Genomic DNA, 17888 nt, shown 5'->3' with positions numbered 1-17888 from the left:
CATTTCTCTACTAGGGAAAGGGGTTAGGATGCGAGGCGCGTGGCAGGCACCAGGGCTCAGGCAGAGGGCTCAGGGGCGCAGGCTCTGGCTTTTCCATCCTGGCTTTGCCACATAGTAGCTTGAAACTTGGGCTAGTTGCTTGATGTCTTAAGCTGTAGTTTCTTGATCAGTACAATGGAGGTAATGCTTGTGCTTACCTCACAGTGCTGTCATGAGCATTTCATGGGCAGAGTGTAGGTGCGTAATAATTATTGCTGACACAGGAGGGGTGCCCGAGAAATGGCAAGTGGGTTTATTTATTTATTTATGTTTGGCCATGCCGCGTGGCACGTGGGATCTTAGTTCTCCGAACCTGCGCCCCTCGCACTGGCAGTCGCCAGGTGGGGTTTAATTTCTAGGCTCTGCAGTTGAGGTTACAAGCAGGTTATTCTCTGGAGGCCTGCTGGACTCCCCCCCTGCAGTCTGCTGTATCTGGCTTGTCAGTGCTGAGGAGAGGTCACAGCCCTGTGTGTGGAGCTGGGCTGTGGGCTGATCCCTGGCTTTCCTGCAGATGGCGCAGCGTCCGGCTTTTCATTTCCTCCACTTTCCGGGACATGAATGGGGAGCGGGACCTGCTGCTGAGGTCCCTGCTGCCAGCACTGCAGGCCCGAGCGGCCCCCCACTGCATCAGCCTTCATGCCATCGACCTGCGCTGGGGCGTCACCGAGGAGGAGACCCGTCGGAACAGGTATGGGGACCACAGAGAAGAGGGGCTGGGTCGGCGATGAGGGGCTTGAGTTGGGGAGCTGACCTGGGCAGGGCTGGGGCTGCAGGGTGGCTGAGTGCCAAGGGTACGGGGTGCTCTTTGGATGCCATCGGTTGTGAGCCAGAGCCCCGTCTCCCTGACACGACGCCCCCATGACCATCCTGCAGGCAGCTGGAAGTGTGCCTGGGGGAGGTGGAGAACTCGCAGCTGTTTGTGGGCATCCTGGGCTCCCGCTATGGCTATGTTCCCCCCAACTACAGCCTCCCTGACCATCCTCACTTCCTCTGGGTAAGGCAGACAAGGTTGGGGCAGGGATGCGAGAAGCCTCGGTATGTCTAGAACCCTGGGACTCTGCACAGGCAGATCCTTGAGACTTGAAGTGAAACACAGGTAGGAGGTTCTGCGAGTGATCAAGTCCTAGATGAGGGAATTCCTTTGGGAAATACCTCTGGGCTGGCCATGGGGTGCGAGAGGTTAAGTGGTAGGGCTGATTAGGCTTTGCCGTCAGACAGAGCTGCGTTCTGATCTCCCTTCTGTCATTGTGCGGCTTTATGGAAAACGGTTTATCTTAATCTAGCCTCAACTTCTTCATATATTAAAGAGAAACAGTGATGTCTACGTTGCAGGGTTATTATAAGAATTAGAAATCTATTTTTTAAATGCTCAAAAAAAAATGCTCAACATGTGAAAGGCATTCAATCAACGTTAGCTATTAGCTATATTTTATTGGCTTGTATCTGGAGGGAGAGAGGAACATTCCTGAGATGAAGGGGCCCTGGGGTCTTGGCAGGTCTCAGAGGAGGGGTTCGTGTGACCAGGACTGAACCTTCCTGCTCTCCGGCCTCTGCCTGCAGGCCCGGCAGTACCCTTCAGGTCGCTCTGTGACGGAGATGGAGGTGATGCAGTTCCTGAATCGGGGCCTCCGCCTGCAGCCCTCTGCCCAGCCTCTCATCTACTTCCGGGATTCTAGCTTCCTCAGGTACCTTCTGTTGCCTCCAGGCCTCAGTTTCCAAAGAAGGCCAGACAGGCTCAGTGGACGTGTCTTCTGTCCATAATATTCAGAGTACAAGAGGGGGACCTAGAATGGAGAAACAGGGACCAGAGGGCTTGCCTTGCGGCACCAAAGCAGCCTTGCAGGAGATCTCCACTTGAGGGGTTTCAGGGAACCACAGCCAGGTCTGGCGGCTGGGGATGGAGAGAGGCTGGGGTCTGAATCCAGCCCCACTCTTGGGGTATCTTTGGTGGTCAGCTCTGTGCCAGATGCCTGGAAGTCTGACTTTATTTCTGAGTCTGAAGAGGCTGCCCATCGGCTCTCAGAACTGAAGAGCTACCTGAGCAGACAGGAAGGGATCACCTGTCGCAGGTGAGCTGGGAGAGGTAGGGAGCACCTGCACGGAGCGAGGTGGTGAGGGGGGCCCGGCCTGCTGTGACCCCGCTTGTGCTCGCTTTGCCTACAGATACCGCTGTGAGTGGGGTGGTGTAGCGGCTGGCCGGCCCTATGTTGGGGACCTGGAGGAGTTTGGGCAGCTGGTTCTGCGGGATGTGTGGAATATGATCCAGAAGCTTTATCTACAGGTCAGCAGGAGCTCTGGTGGCCAGGGGAGTGGACCCTGGCCAGGGTGGGCCGGATAGTCCTGGGTGGGAGGTAACTTGGTGGGGACACAGTGAGTTTTAGGCCTAGGGTCCTGAGGAGCATGGAAGTATAGATAGTCACTGCCCCATGTGTTCTCAGCCTGCGGCCCAGCCGGAGCAGCCAGTGCCCATCCAGGATGATGACTTGGTCCAGGCCGCCTTTCAGCAGCTGAAGAACCCACCGAGCCCTGCCCGACCACGCCTGCTTCAGGACACAGTGCAGAAGCTGATGCGGCACCAGGGGAGGCTGAGCCTGGTGACCGGGCAGTCGGGACAGGGCAAGACCACCTTCCTGGTACAGAGTCTCAGAGGCCTGGACAGGAGGGAGGGCTGTGTGAGCTCAGGAGGGCTAAGGAGGTGGGAAACAGGGAGCTTGTGCATGTGAAATGTGACCGTGTTTTCTGGTCTCTTCCCATGCAGGCATCCCTTGTGTCAGCCCTGCAAGCTCCTGATGGGGCCCCGGTGGCCCCCTTAGTCTTCTTCCACTTTTCAGGGGCCCGCCCTGACCAGGGTCTTGTCCTCATCTTGCTCAGACGCCTCTGTGCCTATCTGCATAGCCAGCTGCAAGAGCCAAGTGCCCTCCCCAGCTCGTACCGGTGTGTTTCTCCCCCACTTAGCCCAGCCTTGTTGATAGCACGTGACACCACCCCTGCCGACCTTGGTCCTCCTCCTCCATACACAGGGGCCTGGTGTGGGAGCTGCAGCAGAGGCTGCTGCCCAAGTCTGCTCAGTCCCTGAAAACTGGCCAGCCTCTGGTGCTGATCATTGATGGGGCCGACAGGTTGGTGGACAAGCATGGGCGGCTGATCTCGGACTGGATCCCTAAGACCCTCCCCCGGGTAAGTGTGAGAAGGAGGTGGGGTGGGACGCAGTAGGGAGAGGGACCTCTCCAACAGCCTTCTCCTCCTTTTCCTTCAACGCTTTTACCCCGTTGCCCAAATCCCACAGTGGGTGCACCTGGTGCTGAGTGTGTCCAGTGATTCCGCCCTGGGGGAGACACTCGAGCAGAGCCGAGGTGCCCATGTGGTGGCCCTGGGGCCTCTGGAGCCATCTGCCCGGGCCCGGCTGGTGCGAGAGGAGCTGGCCCTGTACGGGAAGCGGCTGGAAGAGTCACCTTTTAACAACCAGGTTGGGTGTAGGCCAGGGCGGGTGGGTGTGTGGGGTGAATCTGGGAGCTGGGAGAACCCTGGGTGCTGAAGCTAGCAGCTGCCCACGCAGACCAGCTCCTTCATTTTCTCAGCCGAGGGAAGTTGTCAATAAGATAACTGCGATTCCTTATAATGTCACCCATTCCTTTTCTCCTGGTGAATGGCCTCTCCAGGGCCTGTCCGGGCGAGGGCAGGAGAAAGCTGTGGCTGTCGAATGGGGTAGGCCAAACCACGGGGGGTTTTCTGAAAGCGGAGCTGGCTGGCTAGAGCAGTGCAGGGCAGGGATGGCTGTGTCCTGCGGTGATGCCACGGGTCTCTTCCCCGGTGGGGGCTCTTAGAGGAGAAGCTGCCCCGCACTGGGCTTGGTGCCAGGACGGAGGGCAGCGGGTGGAGGGCTGGCTGTGGGCAGGCTCTCTGGTCCTTGTGCTGAGTCCTCTGAGTCTTCAGATGCAGCTGCTGCTGGTGAAGCGAGGGTCAGCCCTGCCCTTCTACCTGCGCTTGGTCACTGATCACCTGAGGCTCTTCACGCTCTTTGAGCAGGTCAGTGGAGGATGTGAACGCTCACTCTTCATCTTCTAAGTCCTAATCCCACTTCCCAGTCTCCACTCAGCCCCTTGCATCCCCATCCCTCCCCTTCTCCCACCCTCATCCTTTGCCATCGTGTGATCACCCATTCCTCGTCCACACCCCCCAGCCCTGCTTCTCTCCCACCAGTGTCGCTCTTTCCTTGTCATCCCTTCCCACGGTTTTTTCTGCTGTCCCCTCCCCTACACAACCAAAGCTGCTTCTCCCCCTCCCCTGACTGACTCAGGCCCCTCCCTGTCCCCTCCCAGGTGTCTGAGAGACTCCGGACCCTGCCCGCTACTGTCCCTCTGCTGCTGCAGCACATCCTGGGCACCTTGGAACAAGAGCATGGCCCTGATGTCTTTCCCCAGGCCTTGGCCACTCTTGAGGTCACACGCAGCGGTCAGTACTTGGAGTGGGCTCAGGGGTCGGATGACCTTCAGTTCAGCTGGGGCCTCAGCAAGCGGTGCAAGGAGGGACTAGGTGTCATGGGGATGGGTACATTGCGTGGTTTAGGGCCTCAGAGAGCTTGGGTTTTTAGGTCTGACTGTGGACCAGTTGCATGGAGTGTTGAGCGCATGGCGGATACTTCCCAGGGGGACCAAGACCTGGGAAGAAGCAGTGGCTGCTGGTAACAGCGGGGACCCCTACCCCATGGGTTCGTTGGCCTACCTCGTCCAGAGTCTGCGCAGGTATAGGTGCCCCCAGCTGAGCTCCCACTAACTTCTGTACCTCCCTGTCTTTGAGCCAGGGCCCCATGTGATCCTCTCTTCATCCTACCCTTCCCTCCGTATAGCCCCTGACACTTGTCTCCCCGACCCTGAATGGCTGTCACTCAAGTTACCACTGTTTGAGGTGGGAATGGGAACCCACAGCTGTGCCAGACGCTCACTTACAGGCCTCCTCCCTCTTGTCCTGCCTTCTCTCCCTCACACGGGATCAGTTTGCTAGGGGAGGGACCCCTGGAGCGCCCTGGTGCCCGGCTTTGCCTCCGTGATGGGCCCCTGAGAACAGCCGCTAAATGCCGCTATGGGAAGAGGCCAGAGCTGGAGAAGACGGCACACATCCTCATCGCAGGTGACTGTAGCCCAGTTAACCCCTGGGACACTGACCGTGGGACCTGGCGCTCCACATCGGCTGGCCCTCTCACCTGCTACCCCAGGGGGTGGATGGCTCTTGCTGTAGCCTGAGGGATGTGATCTTTGGAGATGCTTCAGGGCCAAGCCTGTCTCAGTGTCTGTTCCTGTGACCCACACCTGCAGCTCAGCTCTGGAAGACGTGTGACCCTGATGCCTCAGGTACCTTCCGAAGTTGCCCTCCTGAAGCTCTGGGAGACCTGCCGTATCACCTGGTTAGTCCCCAGACCCTACAGGCACCCTCTCCCAAGGAACTTCTTTGGCTCTTCTGAGACCCCTCTCCCCCGTGACCGCCACCATCATCCCCACTGCCGTTATCACCCCCACCCCCTTCCCAAACGCCGTGTACCTTTCTCCTTTCAGTTTTCCTGCCCTCGTCCTTCAGGTCCTTTGTCCCAGCTCCTAAGTCTAGGTCTTAGCTGCACAGGCAGGGTCCAAGACTAGACTGTCCCTCCTCACCAGCCTCATCACATCCCTCATGAATCCAGTCTGACTTTTCCCAGCTCCAGAGCGGGAACCGTGGCTTTCTTGCAAAGTTCCTTACCAGTCTCCACGTGGTGGCCGCACACCTGGAACTGGGTCTGATCTCTCAGCTCCTGGAGGCCCATGCCCTCTATGGTGAGATGAGTTACTGGGTGGAGTCTTCTCCAAGCTGTGGCTCCTGGGTGTGTTCATGGGGGGGCCTGCTCAGAGGGAGGTGTAATGGAAAGAACAGTTGAATTTCTGTTCCAAGGTGAAGAGGCCAAGAGGGTAAGCAAGTGATTCTCGGGAGACCTTTTGCTTAGGTCTCTTAAACCAGAGGCTCTCACACTTTATTTAGTGGGCCTACAATTACCTGGGAAACTTGTTGAAACTGCTGATCCCTGCATCCCCAGATTCTGGTTTCCTAGGTCTGGAGTGGGACCCAAAGCTTTGTCCTTTTAACAGATGTTCCTGATGTGGGACCAGAGGGCCACACTTTGAGACTTAGCATTTTAGACACATCATATGATTGACTTGGTGCTGGGGTGAATGGGGGTCCAGGCTGGCTCTCCAGTGACACCCCACATCTCTTCTATAGCTTCCTCAGTCCCTGATGAGGAACAGAAGCTTCCTGAGGCTGATGTTGCTGTATTTCACACCTTCCTGAGGCAGCAGGCTTCAGTCCTCAGCCAGTACCCACTGCTCCTGCACCAGCAGGCAGCCAACCAGCCTCTGGACTCGCCCCTTTGCCTCCAGGCCCCCCAGCTCTCCCAGCGATGGCACCTCCAGCACATGCTACGTTGGCTTAATAAACCCCAGACCATGAGGGGCCAGCAAAGGTAAAACCCTTGACCCCAGATGCTGGCAAACCTGCCAGAGAGCAAGCTGCAGCCCTCTCTGAAACTGGAGAGTAAAGAACAGACCGCAGTCACCATGGAGAGGGGGATTCAGGCCCAGAAATGCAGAAACGAATTCCCATCCTCTTCCTTCCCCTCATTCCTCATCTCCTCCCTTTCTTGCTGTTCTTCCTCTAGCTCCAGCCTGTCCCTGGCAGTTTCCTCATCCCCCACAGCTGTGGCCTTCTCCCCCAGTGGGCAAAGAGCAGCTGTGGGCACTGCCAGTGGGACGGTTTACCTGTTGGACCTGAGAACCTGGCAGGTACGACACGCAAGGCGGGGTGGGATTTACCTTCAGAAAAGCCTCACGTCCCGCCCCAAGCCCGAGGCAAGCCAAACCCACCTGTTATCACCCTATTTGATTCAGCAACTTTACTTTCCTCACATCAGATCACAAGGGCTTGGTCAAAAAAACCAATCCCACAGCAAATGCTTGCTGTATACCTGCTTTCCAAGGCACCGTACTAAGCACTGCAGGGAACGCAGGGCTTAGGACATTGTCTTTGCCCACCAGGTGGTCAGTTTTGTTGAAAAACAAGGCATACAAGGTAAAAAGGGAACCAAAACATAGCCATGTGGCATAGGTAAGAGCTAAGTGAGTTGTGCAGTTACTGGAGGACATAGGATGGAGAGGGGGAGGGGTTCCGGGTTGAGCGAGGAGCCCGGGCGAAGACGCTGGGGGGAATGTTCCCTCTAAGTTGCTGAGAACAGTGGCAGCAGAGTGTGTGTGAGACAGGGCGGTAGTAGGTTAGGCTGGAGAGGTGGGTTCTGCAGCCACAGCCGCCGTCTCCTCTTCCGCCCATGTCAGTGCCCCCCGCCCCCCACAGGCGTGTGTGTGACGTCATTCCCGCCTCAGAAGCACCAAACCTTCTGTGACTCGGGGTTATGTATGGGGTTTGAAGTGAGGGGGACGATGTGACCTCACTTGGATCGTGAGGTCCCACTTGAAGCTGTTCGAGCTTGGCCTAGGTCTGGAGTAGGGCTCAAAGCTTTGCACTTTTCACAGGGGCTCCTGCTGTGGGGCCAGAGGGCCAGAGTTTGAGACTTAGCAGGGAGTGTGGAGAGCTAAGGGCTCCAGCCCTTCTAGCCATTGCCTCCTTCCTGGTTGGGGCTCGGAGGGGCTGGACATGGAGTGGTCAGGGGAGTGTCCTGAGGGCGCTTCCCCGCTCACTGTCACAGGAGGAGAGGTCTGTGGTGAGTGGCTGTGATGGGGTCTCCTCTTGTTCGTTCCTCTCCGACAACGCCCTCTTTCTTACTGGCTTTGACGGGCTCCTGGAGCTCTGGGACCTGCAGCACGGTTGTCGGTAAGGGGCTCCTCACGTCTCAGCGTGAGGGCCGTCCCTGTTTGTTGGAAGCCCGGGGGGGAGGGGGATGAGGAGGGAGTCTGTGGCCCGGGGCCCCTGACCTTGTCTCCCTGGGATAGGGTGCTCCAGATCAAGGCTCACCAGCACCAGATCACCGGCTGCTGCCTGGGCCCAGACGGCCGGCTTCTGGCCACCGTGTGCCTGGGGGGAGGCCTGAAGGTAACGACCAGGGGGCTGTGGTGGTGAAAGCGGCCCTGAACTCGGAGTCAGCCCTGTGAGGTTGTTCTCCTCAGCGCGGCAGAGGCTCTGGCTGCCTGGCCTGCTGAGGGCAGGGGATTGGACAAGGTGGCCCCCGGAGCTCTGGGACTGAGCAGCTCAGGCATCTGTGTTCAGCACCCTGAGTCCTCCTCCCCTTCTCTCTCCTCCAGCTGTGGGACATAGTCCGCGGGCAGCTGGCCTCCCAGCACACCTGTCCCAAGCCCCTCAACTGCATCGCTTTCCACCCAGAGGGGCAGGTGATAGCCGTTGGCAGCTGGGCTGGCACTTTCAGCTTCTTCCAGGTGGATGGGCTCAAAGTCACCAAGGTGAGAGGAGCCGGCTGGCCCTGGGGAAGGAAGCGCGGGAGGGTGGGAGTGGAGGGTGGGAAATGGCGGACGCCTGCATCCTGGGTCACTCTTGGTTTGGGCTGAGAGCAGGGCCCTGACGTTCCAGTTTCTACCTCTCCACGCAGGAACTGGGGGCCCCAGGAGCCTCTGTCCGTGCCTTGGCCTTCAGTGTGTCTGGGCGGGCTGTAGCTGTGGGCCGGCTGGACGGGATGGTGGAGCTCTGGGTCTGGCAGGAGGGGACACGGCTGGCTGCCTTCCCTGCGCACCATGGCTTTGTTACTGCTGCCCTTTTCCTGCGGGCTGGGTGCCAGTTACTGACGGCTGGAGAGGATGGCAAGGTCAGGTTACAGAGGGCTGGTGGTGGGCTATGAGGAGGGGGGTGCAAAGGCGTGGGACTATTTGGGGGAGGGTGGCGCCTTTGCCGAGGAGTCTGGAGGAGCTTGTGCTACAGGGAGGGGGTGCGGTGTGTGCACAGTAGCTCTCAGAGACGAGTCTCTGGAAGGAGGACTTTAATGGGGGGTGGGTTATCTTTAAGCCCCTTTCTTGGCCCTCAGGTTCAGGTGTGGTCCGGGTCTCTGGGTCGTCCCCGTGGGCGTCTAGGTTCCCCTTCTCTCTCTTCTGCCCTCTCCGTGGCCCTCAGCCCAGATGGTGATCAGGTGGCTGTTGGGTACCGAGCAGATGGCATTCGGATCTACACAATCTCTTCAGGTACTGGAGGGAGAAGGGTTGGAGTGTCTGAGCCTGGAAAGGGCCCCTCTCCCCCAACTCTGGCCCCCTTTCCAAGCATCTTACTCTGTTGTTGTCCCTCATTCTCTAGGTTCCCAGGGGGCTCAGTGTCAAGCGCTAGATGTGGCAGTGTCTGCACTGGCCTGGCTCAGCCCTAAGGTGTTGGCGAGCGGTGCAGAAGATGGGACCCTGCAGGGCTGGATGCTCCAGGGAGGCTCCCTTCAGTCCCTCTGGCGCTTGTCCAGACACCGGAAGCCTGTGCTGGCACTGGCCACGTCCCAGGAACTCTTGGCTGCTGCCTCAGGTACGGCTGGGCAATGGGCAGGGTCGTGAATCACTGTTCCTTTCAAATATGCTGACACCTTTCTTCAATTTGTATGTATATGTATGCATGAAAATACACACACCTATCTAACTTTTTTTTACAACTTGCAAAGTGCTTTTAAATGCATTTATCTTGCATAATCAGTCTAGACTGTTTCTTCTTGTTCCCTAACCCTGATTCTGGGACCTCTTTGTAATTCCTGTCACCCTCTGAGTTTCTACCTAGTGGGGGATTTTGCTGTGTAAAAGGGATGGGTTTCCCTTAGGAGAAGAGAGAGACGTTAAGGTGAAAATGGCCTTAGTCCTCTCTAGGTAAGAGGCTCGTTCAAAGTGACACTGTGCACTTTAGAAGAGGAGGGTGCGGAGGTGCAGTCGGGAGTTAGAAGGAGACAGCCGCAGAGCCGGAGCTGGGAGTGCCTGGCATTCCTGTCCTGTGCCCTCACATGGTGACTGGTCCTCGTCCAGGGCCTGGGTGGGACTCACGGCGTCCCTCCCTTGGAGCTGTGCCCTCAGACATCACCTTCAGCCCCCATGATTGCCTTTGTCTTTGGCCTCCCAGGCCTGTGTCACTTCCTCTTTCAGAAAATCTTCCTCTCTCCCCATTTCTAATGCAGAGGACTTCACAGTACGGCTGTGGCCAAGGCAGTTGCTGGCTTTGCCACAAAAGACAGAAGACTTTCCCTGTGGCACTGAGCTCCGGGGACACGAGGGCCCCATAAGCTGCTGTAGCTTCAGCACTGATGGATGCAGCCTGGCCACCGGGGGCAGGGATCGGGTGAGCTGCAGGGCCCTCCTCCCCATGGGCCCCCAGCCCCTCTGGTCCTGGATTCCTGAGCAGCTCACTTCCCACTGCTTCCTCCAGCTTTTTGCTTTGCTCAGTGGCCTGTATGGGATCTGTCCACCCGTCCTCCTTTGATATTCCCCCTTTCCTTGAAATTTTTTGCCTGAGATGGCCCTGGTGTTCCTACCTCTGTCCTATGGTCCTGATGGCTTCCTCTCTTGGGGCCTGTCCAGAGTCTGCTCTGCTGGGATGTGAGGACACCCAAAGCCCCTGTTCTGATTTGCTCCTTCTCTGCCTGTCACCGAGACTGGGTCACTGGCTGTGCCTGGACCAAAGACAACCTCGTGGTGAGTGAAGGGGTGGGCGGTGGCACAAAGCTCAGCAGGGTTCCTGGGGGAAGACAACACATCCCACCTCATCCTGTTCCTAATACCCAGTTATAATATAGTATTATAGTGTTAATATAATTTTCTAACACTCAGTATAATAGCTCACGTTTATTGAGCACTTAGTATGTGCCAGACATTGGATTAAGCCCTTCGCATATATGGCCTCATTTAGTCTTTACAACACCCCATAAAGAAGATACTACTATTCTCTCTATTTCATAGACAAGGATATTGAGCTCAGCTAGATTAAAGACCATTTCCAAGGTCATGTAAGTGAAGAAGCTGAGCCAGTAAACTTTATGATAAGAAAGCCCATGCTCTTAACAAGAACACAGAACTGTCTCCCCAAGGGCTTAGGATGCCCTGTCCCTGCAGGTAAAGGTACTGCTATGATTTCTTTGGTCCTAAGTGAAAAATGGGTCTCAAATTATGCACTCGGCGTTGGTAAAGCCTAGTTTTCCAACGCAGAGTCCCTGTTGTTCTCAAAAAGAAATGAGTAGCAATTGAATAGACTTGTCATAGTCTGTCCTACCCCTGACGTCTAGGCAGCCAGATCTCTCCTGAGCGTTGCAGACTTCTCACCTCTGTCGGGGTGAGACAAAGTTGTTGTTGACTGACATTATGTTAATAACAAGGACAATAGCTACTATTTATTCAATGCTCACTATGTACCAGGTATCCTGCTAAGTCCTTTACGTAGATGCTTCAGCCCCATATCAGTAGGTACACTGTCATTATCCTAGTTGAATAGATGAGAAGCCTGAGGCCCAGAGAGATGAACTTGCCCCAGGTCACCAAGCAATGAATGGTGGAACTAGGATTTGAGCCCAGGACAGCCCTTGCTGTTAATCACCAGGCTTACAGCCCTCCACCCTACGTTACAAGTATAGAGAAATGCTGGAGGGATGCTGATTATTCTACTCCTCTGCCCTCTGACTCTGCAGGTCTCCTGCTCCAGTGATGGCTCTGTAGGGCTGTGGGACCCAGAGTTGAGACAGCAGCTTGGTCAGTTCCTGGGTCACCAGAGTGCCGTGAGCGCCGTGCTGGCCGTGGTGAGAAGGCAGTGGAGAGCTCACTGGGGGTCCCTGGGAAGGTTAAGGGGGCTTTGGGAGACTGGATGCATTGCGTATCTAATCCCAAAGGCAAAAGGAGTATAAAGAGTGAGATGCTTGGGCCTGAATTAGAGCAGGATTAGGGTATTGAGGCTGAGGGTTGGTGTGAGGGTAGGGAGAGCATGAAAACACAGTATCTCAGTATCATGACCTCGTGGCATGATGGTAGTCCTGAGCCTCCCAGCCCCACTCTCCGGGGTGTCCTCATTCTTTGACATCTTCTAGGCTCTTAATGCTGAGCCCACACCTCTGTGGTGGGAGTCGTAATTCCCATGTCCCGCTCAGTGTGACTCTTCTCTGATCCTGTGCTCTGGGGCAGGAGGAGCACGTGGTATCTGTGGGCCGAGATGGGACCTTGAAAGTGTGGGACCATCAGGGTGTGGAGATGACCAGCATCGCTGCTCACTCAGGACCCATCAGCCACTGTGCAGCTGCCCTGGAGCCCAGTGCAGGTAACGAAATGTCAGCCACCTTCCTGTCCCCGCTGCCTGTTCCCTTCTCCCCTTCTCCTGACTCAGTTTCTGTGTCTTATCAGCTGGCCAGCTGGGGTCAGAGCTTCTGGTGGTAACTGTGGGATTGGATGGGGCCACACGGTTGTGGCATCCACTCTTGGTGAGTTCCCTGAAAGGCCTTGGGTGGGGGCAGTGGAGAGGGTATGATGGGACCACATCCTGTTGTGTCACCTCCCCACTGTTCCATCTCCATCCTTTCCTCCTAGGTGTTTCAAACACACACCCTCCTGGGACACAGTGGCCCAGTCAGTGCAGCTGCTGTTTCAGAAACCTCAGGCCTCCTGCTGACCGCCTCAGAGGATGGTTCCATACAGCTCTGGCAGGTACCTGAAGAAGCAGGTGAGTGAGGTGTGGAGAGACGCAAGGTGTGAAAGGGGGGTGTGTTAGTCGGACCCAGAAGGTCAAGGGTAGCCTGCTATCTCCTCTTGTATCCCAACAGTGGTCCAGCTCCTAATGAATCATTTCCTTTCTTCTCCAGATGACATATATATACCCAGGAGTCATGCAGCCATCACTGCTGTGGCCTGGGCCCCAGACGGTTCTATAGCAGTGTCTGGGAATCAAGCTGGGGAACTCACCTTGTGGCAGGAAGCTAAGGCTGTGGCCACAGCACAGGTGAGTTGGGTCAACTTCAGTTCTTTGTTTATGTGAATTCTGCTCTGGCTGTATATCTGATGGTATGTGCCGGGGTTAGAGGTTGCGTAGATGCCTGGGATGGGGAAGAAGGTTAATCCTGGTTCCTCAGAAATACTGAAATAAACTTGTATTCACTAGGCTCCAGGCCGCATCAGTGCTCTGATCTGGTACTCAGCACACACCTTGATTGTTGTCAGTGCTGATGAAAAAGTCAGCGAGTGGCAAGTGGAACTGCAGAAGGGTTCAGCACCCAGAAATTTCAGGTGAAATGAGGTGGCTGGGTTAATGAATACAGTTACATCTGGGATTTTGCTCAAATCACTCCCTTCTACTTCTGAACTAGGTCAATAGGATGTTAGTAAGCAGGAAAAAGTCACTGGGAAATTGTTTTCTGCTCCTTATCATGTGAATTTAAATAATAATTATCAAGTGCCTACTTTATGCTAAGCTCTGGGCCAGGCAGTGTGAACCAGATTGAAATTAATTTTTAACTAAGGGAGCTCGAAGTACAGGAATGTGCAGATAAGTAAACTGCCAACAATATGCAGAGTGATTATTGCTATAATAAAGATATATATATATTTTTATATATATACTTTTTATATGTATATATTTTATATACATATATGTAAAATTCCTGGGGCTGCAGAATTTAAGAAATTTACTGTTTACAAAAGAGTTGCTATTTGAGATTGGGCTTAGAGGATGAGTAGGAGTTTTCTGAATCAGTAAGGGAAGGGAATGGTGTTTTTAGGAAGAGGAGGTAGCATTAACAAAAGGCACGGAGGCGTGAGAGTGCATGGTGTGTTCTGAGTATAGCTCAGTCTTTGGGTTCTTGGTGCGAGTGGTGGTGGGGAATTGGGTTGAAAAAATAAACTGGGGCCAGGCTGTAGAGGGCACAGTGCTAAGAATTTTGAGCAGAATAATTATCTGAATTTTAGAAAGAGAACTCTAGTGGCCACATGGAGGATGGTTAGTAGTAGAGAGATACTAAACGTAGGGCGACCACATTTACAGCTGATGCTCTAGTCCAGGGAAGACAGAACGTGAGCCCTGACCTGGGCAGTGGGGATGAAAAGGAGAGATAAAGATTTCGGCATGTGTTGCCAGTAGACTCCACAGTGCTTATCAGTCAGTTGGAGGTCAGGAGGGAAGGAAAGGACAGGAATGTTAGAGATTCCTGGTTTGAGCAGATAAGGTGATGATGGTATGATGAATACTAATATAACAAAAACAGAAAGAGGAACACAATGTGTAGGGACGGTGATACATTTTGTTTTATACTTTACTCCTGAGGAATTCATGGGGAACTGAGAGAGGTGGACTAAAGTAGAATCTTTCTCTGTCCATGTATCCTGTTTTGCACTATAGTCTTCACCTGAACCGAGTTCTGCAGGAGGACTTAGGGTTCCTGACAGGTGTAAGTCTGGTCCCTGACGGTCACTCCCTCATCTTGGCCAAAGCAGATTTGCAGTTACTGCACATGAAGCCAGGTGATGAGCCCTCTGTAATCTGGTAAGATCCAAAATGTTTTCTCTTGGGCTGGAGAAAGAGGAAAAGTGGGTTAGTGGCTACCCTGAGTTTGGGTCTAACTAGAACAAACATCGGGGTCTTATGGAGAGGTGTTCCTGGGCTTAGCCTCTTTCTTTCTTATAAACCAGGAGAAGCTATTCAGAAGATCCTATAATGTTGTCCACCCACCAGGACTATGGTGTGTTTGTCCTGCAGTCAATGAAACTTAGAGTTCTTTCTTTCTCAGTAAGTTCTGTCTGGGTATGTGTTAAAACAAACATTTGTCCAGGACCAATGTTTTAAAGCCTTGGGGCCATGATGGAGGATAAGAGGAAGGAAGGGAAAAGCAGTTGGTTCCAAATCCCCTTCTCTTCCTTCAACTGTAGCTCTACTTAAGAGCATTTTATATTGGGTTTCCCTGTAAGATTTCACTGATACTAAAAAGGATTCTAGTGTTTAAAAGAATCGTGGGAAACCATAAACCTAGTTTTTTTAATTGCATTTTCTTCATGTCTGTCTTGTCTTGCCACTGTGAGTATTAGCAGTGTCTGGAACAGTACGGATATATCTCATAGCCATTACGTGGGGCGAGAGAAGCCAGACACAAAAGAGTACATATTACATGATTTCACCTAAATGAAGTTCAAGAACAAGCAAAACTAATTTATAGTGACAGAAGTCAGAATATTGTTAGCTCTGGGGGTGGTGATACTCTGGTATTGACTGGGAAGGGGCATGAAGGCAACTTTCCAGGGTGATGGAAATGTTCTACATCTTGATCTGGGCAGGGATTACATGGATGTATACACGTGTAAAATTTTATCAAGATGTCCATTTAAGATTTGTGTATCAGTACTTTACTGTATTTAGGATACGATTTTAAAAAATCTTGACCAGCCCAGAGCAGAAAAGAGTTGCTTTGTCTGGGCAGCAGTAAGTGATACAAGTAGGCTAATCAAAATGATCTATCCTTTCACAGAGCCAAAAGGAATTAGGAGAGTTTGAAGAGTGCCCGGAATTTGATCTGAGCTTAGAGAATCCTAATAAGACCCTCATATCGGTAACTCAGGCCAAACCTGAATCTGGTGAGTGGTGATGGGAGGGCCCAAGGAATCCAGAGGTGGCCTAGGGGAGGATGGTGGATCCTTCAAAGTCTAAGACCTGGCTCAAACTCTGCCCTTGAAATGGCAGAGTCCTCATTTTTGTGTGCCAGCTCTGATGGGACGCTGTGGAACCTAGCTAGATGCAACGTTGAAGGAGAATGGACCACAGATAATATCTGGCAGGAAAAAGTAGAAATGCCTGAAACCCGAACTCCAGAGACAGACGCATGTGTATGTGCTGACACGTATACCCGTCCAGCGGTCCCACAGCTAAAGACACGGCAGCGTAGAAAGGTGAGTTTGAGGGAAAGGTCACAGACGTTGGGGAGGAGGCTCTAGATCTGACCCAGCGGACTTCTCTGCTTCCTTGTCTGAGGAAGGTCCACTGAGAACTCACCACACCTCTTCCCCTCCCTCCCTAAGATTCACACGGGCTCTGTCACAGCCCTCCACGTGCTGCCTGAGTTGCTGGTGACAGCTTCAAAGGACAGAGATGTTAAACTGTGGGAGAGACCCAGTATGCAGCTCGTAAGTGTGTGTGTGTGTGTGTGTGTGTGTGTGTGTGTGTGTAAGGAGGGCTAAAGGGATGTCATAGAGCAAACTTGGGGTAAGAAAGGGCAAAAGATCAAGATTGTTTTCCTCTGTCCTTCTTGCAATAATGTGCAACTAACCTGTTTCTAAACAAAAGTCATTGGTGTGAGACAAATAAGTTAGTAAGGAGGCCCTACCTAGGCTTGTAGCCCACATCTCCCGTTTTTGTTCCCGTCGTAGCTGGGCCTGTTCCGATGTGAAGGGGCAGTGAGCTGCCTGGAACCTTGGCTGGGTCCTAACTCTACCCTGCAGCTCGCAGTGGGAGACACGCAGGGCAATGTATACTTTCTGTCCTGGGAATGAAGATCACTGCTCAGGGCAAAGAGACCGCTTGTGCTAGAGATGCAAAGCCTGAAGACACCAGTGGCTATGTTCTTGATACAATTATATAAATAAAAGGTCAGAAAATCTCACATGCAGTCCTGCCTGTGTTCTTATGTGGATTTGGACCAAGAGGGAAGAATATGGATGTTCTTATGTTTCTTTTCTGATTTAACATTAATCCTTACTAGAACTGCAAGAAAGTGAACCAGATCTTTAGTATTCTTTGAAATTATGCTTTAGAATTCTTGTGTCATTTTCTGGCCCCAGGACCGAAAGGTATGACTCCTACCAGGAGGAGGAATGAAAGTGTTGTTGACCAGCACTTAGTTTGAACAGAAATCTGAAGACCTCTCACTTGTTCAAGGAAGAGCAAGAGAAGGAAGAATGAGTCACTTGTGCCCTGGTCAGGGTATCTGCAAAGAACTGGGATAGAACCAGGACAACACTAGGTTCCTGTCACAGAAACAGCCCCATCTGCTCAGAGCCAACTGCCCAGGTGAGAGGTGAGAAGCCAGGGCACTGAGAGCAGAACGCGTCTTCTGGCTTTCACAGCTTCTGGCAGGGCAGCGGCAGCCACTTGACTTGGAAGCGTTAGTCGGTATAGTAATTTGCATTCTTGGAGGAGATCACAAAAGGGTATCCCTCTCAAATTGAAGTTCATAAAGATAAAATGAGTTGAAGGGTGGAACAATGCCTACACAGGGACTTGCTGTGGACTGTGACCGTCTTATTTTCCTATAACTCTATTTTATGGGAGAGGAAGTTCCCTGAGGCCCTTTCTTTCTAAGGGTTAAGGAAGAGTTAAGGGTCTTCGGTGTCCAAGAAGTCAAGGACTTGTGTCTGATAAGCCAGAGCTATCACAGGATTTTATCCTGGGTTGGTAGCGTTCTCTCAGAGACATATCACTGCACTCTGGTCTAGAGTTTTCTGGATTTAGGGAGTTGAGGGGTACTCAGTTTTATTCTTACTTTGCCCTGATTCCAGAGTTTACGTGGAGAAATCACCTGAAGGACTTTATCTTATTTCTACCAATGCCTCATATTCTCTCTCAGCCTGAGGATAAAGACATAAGGAATGCCATCAGCTAATAAGTTTTAATCATAGGTCATGCTTCTATCTTTTCTCGCATGCCTCATGCAAGGGCTCTAAGTATACCTTCTAGGCTACCTGCTCTACATGAACCTTGTGACTAGAAGTCCAAGTTAAGGTAATTTGAAACTTACGATTCATAATACTACCCAGAAATGCTACAGAGAACCATGGCACAGCGTCATCCTGGAAGTCACTGGTTTCAATCTTTTGCCTTTTGTTCCCCTGAAAGCATGGGCCAAGGACAGGAGGAAGCCCTAGATGTCTGTCTGCCATGCTCTAAAAATTCTACAAAGG

General features: G+C 53.1%; 1 protein-coding gene across 9 annotated transcripts in view; it reads left to right on the top strand.

Annotated features, from left to right (window-relative positions):
• Positions 1-16577, top strand: part of TEP1 (telomerase associated protein 1) — a 41200-nt gene extending 24623 nt beyond the window's left edge. Inside the window, exons 19-55 of one of the 9 annotated variants that reach the window (XM_036842398.1) lie at positions 551-727; positions 913-1033; positions 1600-1724; positions 1995-2108; positions 2203-2320; positions 2478-2672; positions 2798-2973; positions 3060-3216; positions 3326-3505; positions 3973-4065; positions 4359-4491; positions 4631-4781; positions 5033-5166; positions 5352-5440; positions 5729-5843; positions 6286-6526; positions 6722-6845; positions 7763-7887; positions 8007-8106; positions 8316-8471; positions 8618-8830; positions 9047-9200; positions 9310-9522; positions 10157-10317; positions 10557-10670; positions 11657-11764; positions 12144-12276; positions 12360-12436; positions 12543-12675; positions 12815-12951; positions 13111-13235; positions 14344-14487; positions 14634-14730; positions 15464-15569; positions 15676-15881; positions 16011-16115; positions 16359-16577. In XM_036842398.1, coding sequence (XP_036698293.1) covers positions 551-727; positions 913-1033; positions 1600-1724; positions 1995-2108; positions 2203-2320; positions 2478-2672; positions 2798-2973; positions 3060-3216; positions 3326-3505; positions 3973-4065; positions 4359-4491; positions 4631-4781; positions 5033-5166; positions 5352-5440; positions 5729-5843; positions 6286-6526; positions 6722-6845; positions 7763-7887; positions 8007-8106; positions 8316-8471; positions 8618-8830; positions 9047-9200; positions 9310-9522; positions 10157-10317; positions 10557-10670; positions 11657-11764; positions 12144-12276; positions 12360-12436; positions 12543-12675; positions 12815-12951; positions 13111-13235; positions 14344-14487; positions 14634-14730; positions 15464-15569; positions 15676-15881; positions 16011-16115; positions 16359-16481 — 5173 coding nt within the window. In that variant the 3' untranslated portion in view covers positions 16482-16577. Of the gene's footprint in view, positions 1-550; positions 728-912; positions 1034-1599; positions 1725-1994; positions 2109-2202; positions 2321-2477; positions 2673-2797; positions 2974-3059; positions 3217-3325; positions 3506-3972; positions 4066-4358; positions 4492-4630; positions 4782-5032; positions 5167-5351; positions 5441-5713; positions 5844-6285; positions 6527-6721; positions 6846-7762; positions 7888-8006; positions 8107-8315; positions 8472-8617; positions 8831-9046; positions 9201-9309; positions 9523-10156; positions 10318-10556; positions 10671-11656; positions 11765-12143; positions 12277-12359; positions 12437-12542; positions 12676-12814; positions 12952-13110; positions 13236-14343; positions 14488-14633; positions 14731-15463; positions 15570-15675; positions 15882-16010; positions 16116-16358 lie in introns of those variants that run through there. The other 8 variants (XM_036842397.1, XM_036842402.1, XM_036842400.1 and 5 more) reach the window with 8 other exon arrangements.
• The last annotated feature ends 1311 nt before the right edge of the window (positions 16578-17888 follow it).

This window comes from Balaenoptera musculus, chromosome 2 (genome assembly GCF_009873245.2).
Source record: "Balaenoptera musculus isolate JJ_BM4_2016_0621 chromosome 2, mBalMus1.pri.v3, whole genome shotgun sequence".
Classification (NCBI taxonomy): Eukaryota; Metazoa; Chordata; class Mammalia; order Artiodactyla; family Balaenopteridae; genus Balaenoptera; species Balaenoptera musculus.
Note: the sequence above shows the minus strand (reverse complement) of the source record. Positions and strands in the feature narration are given on the sequence as shown.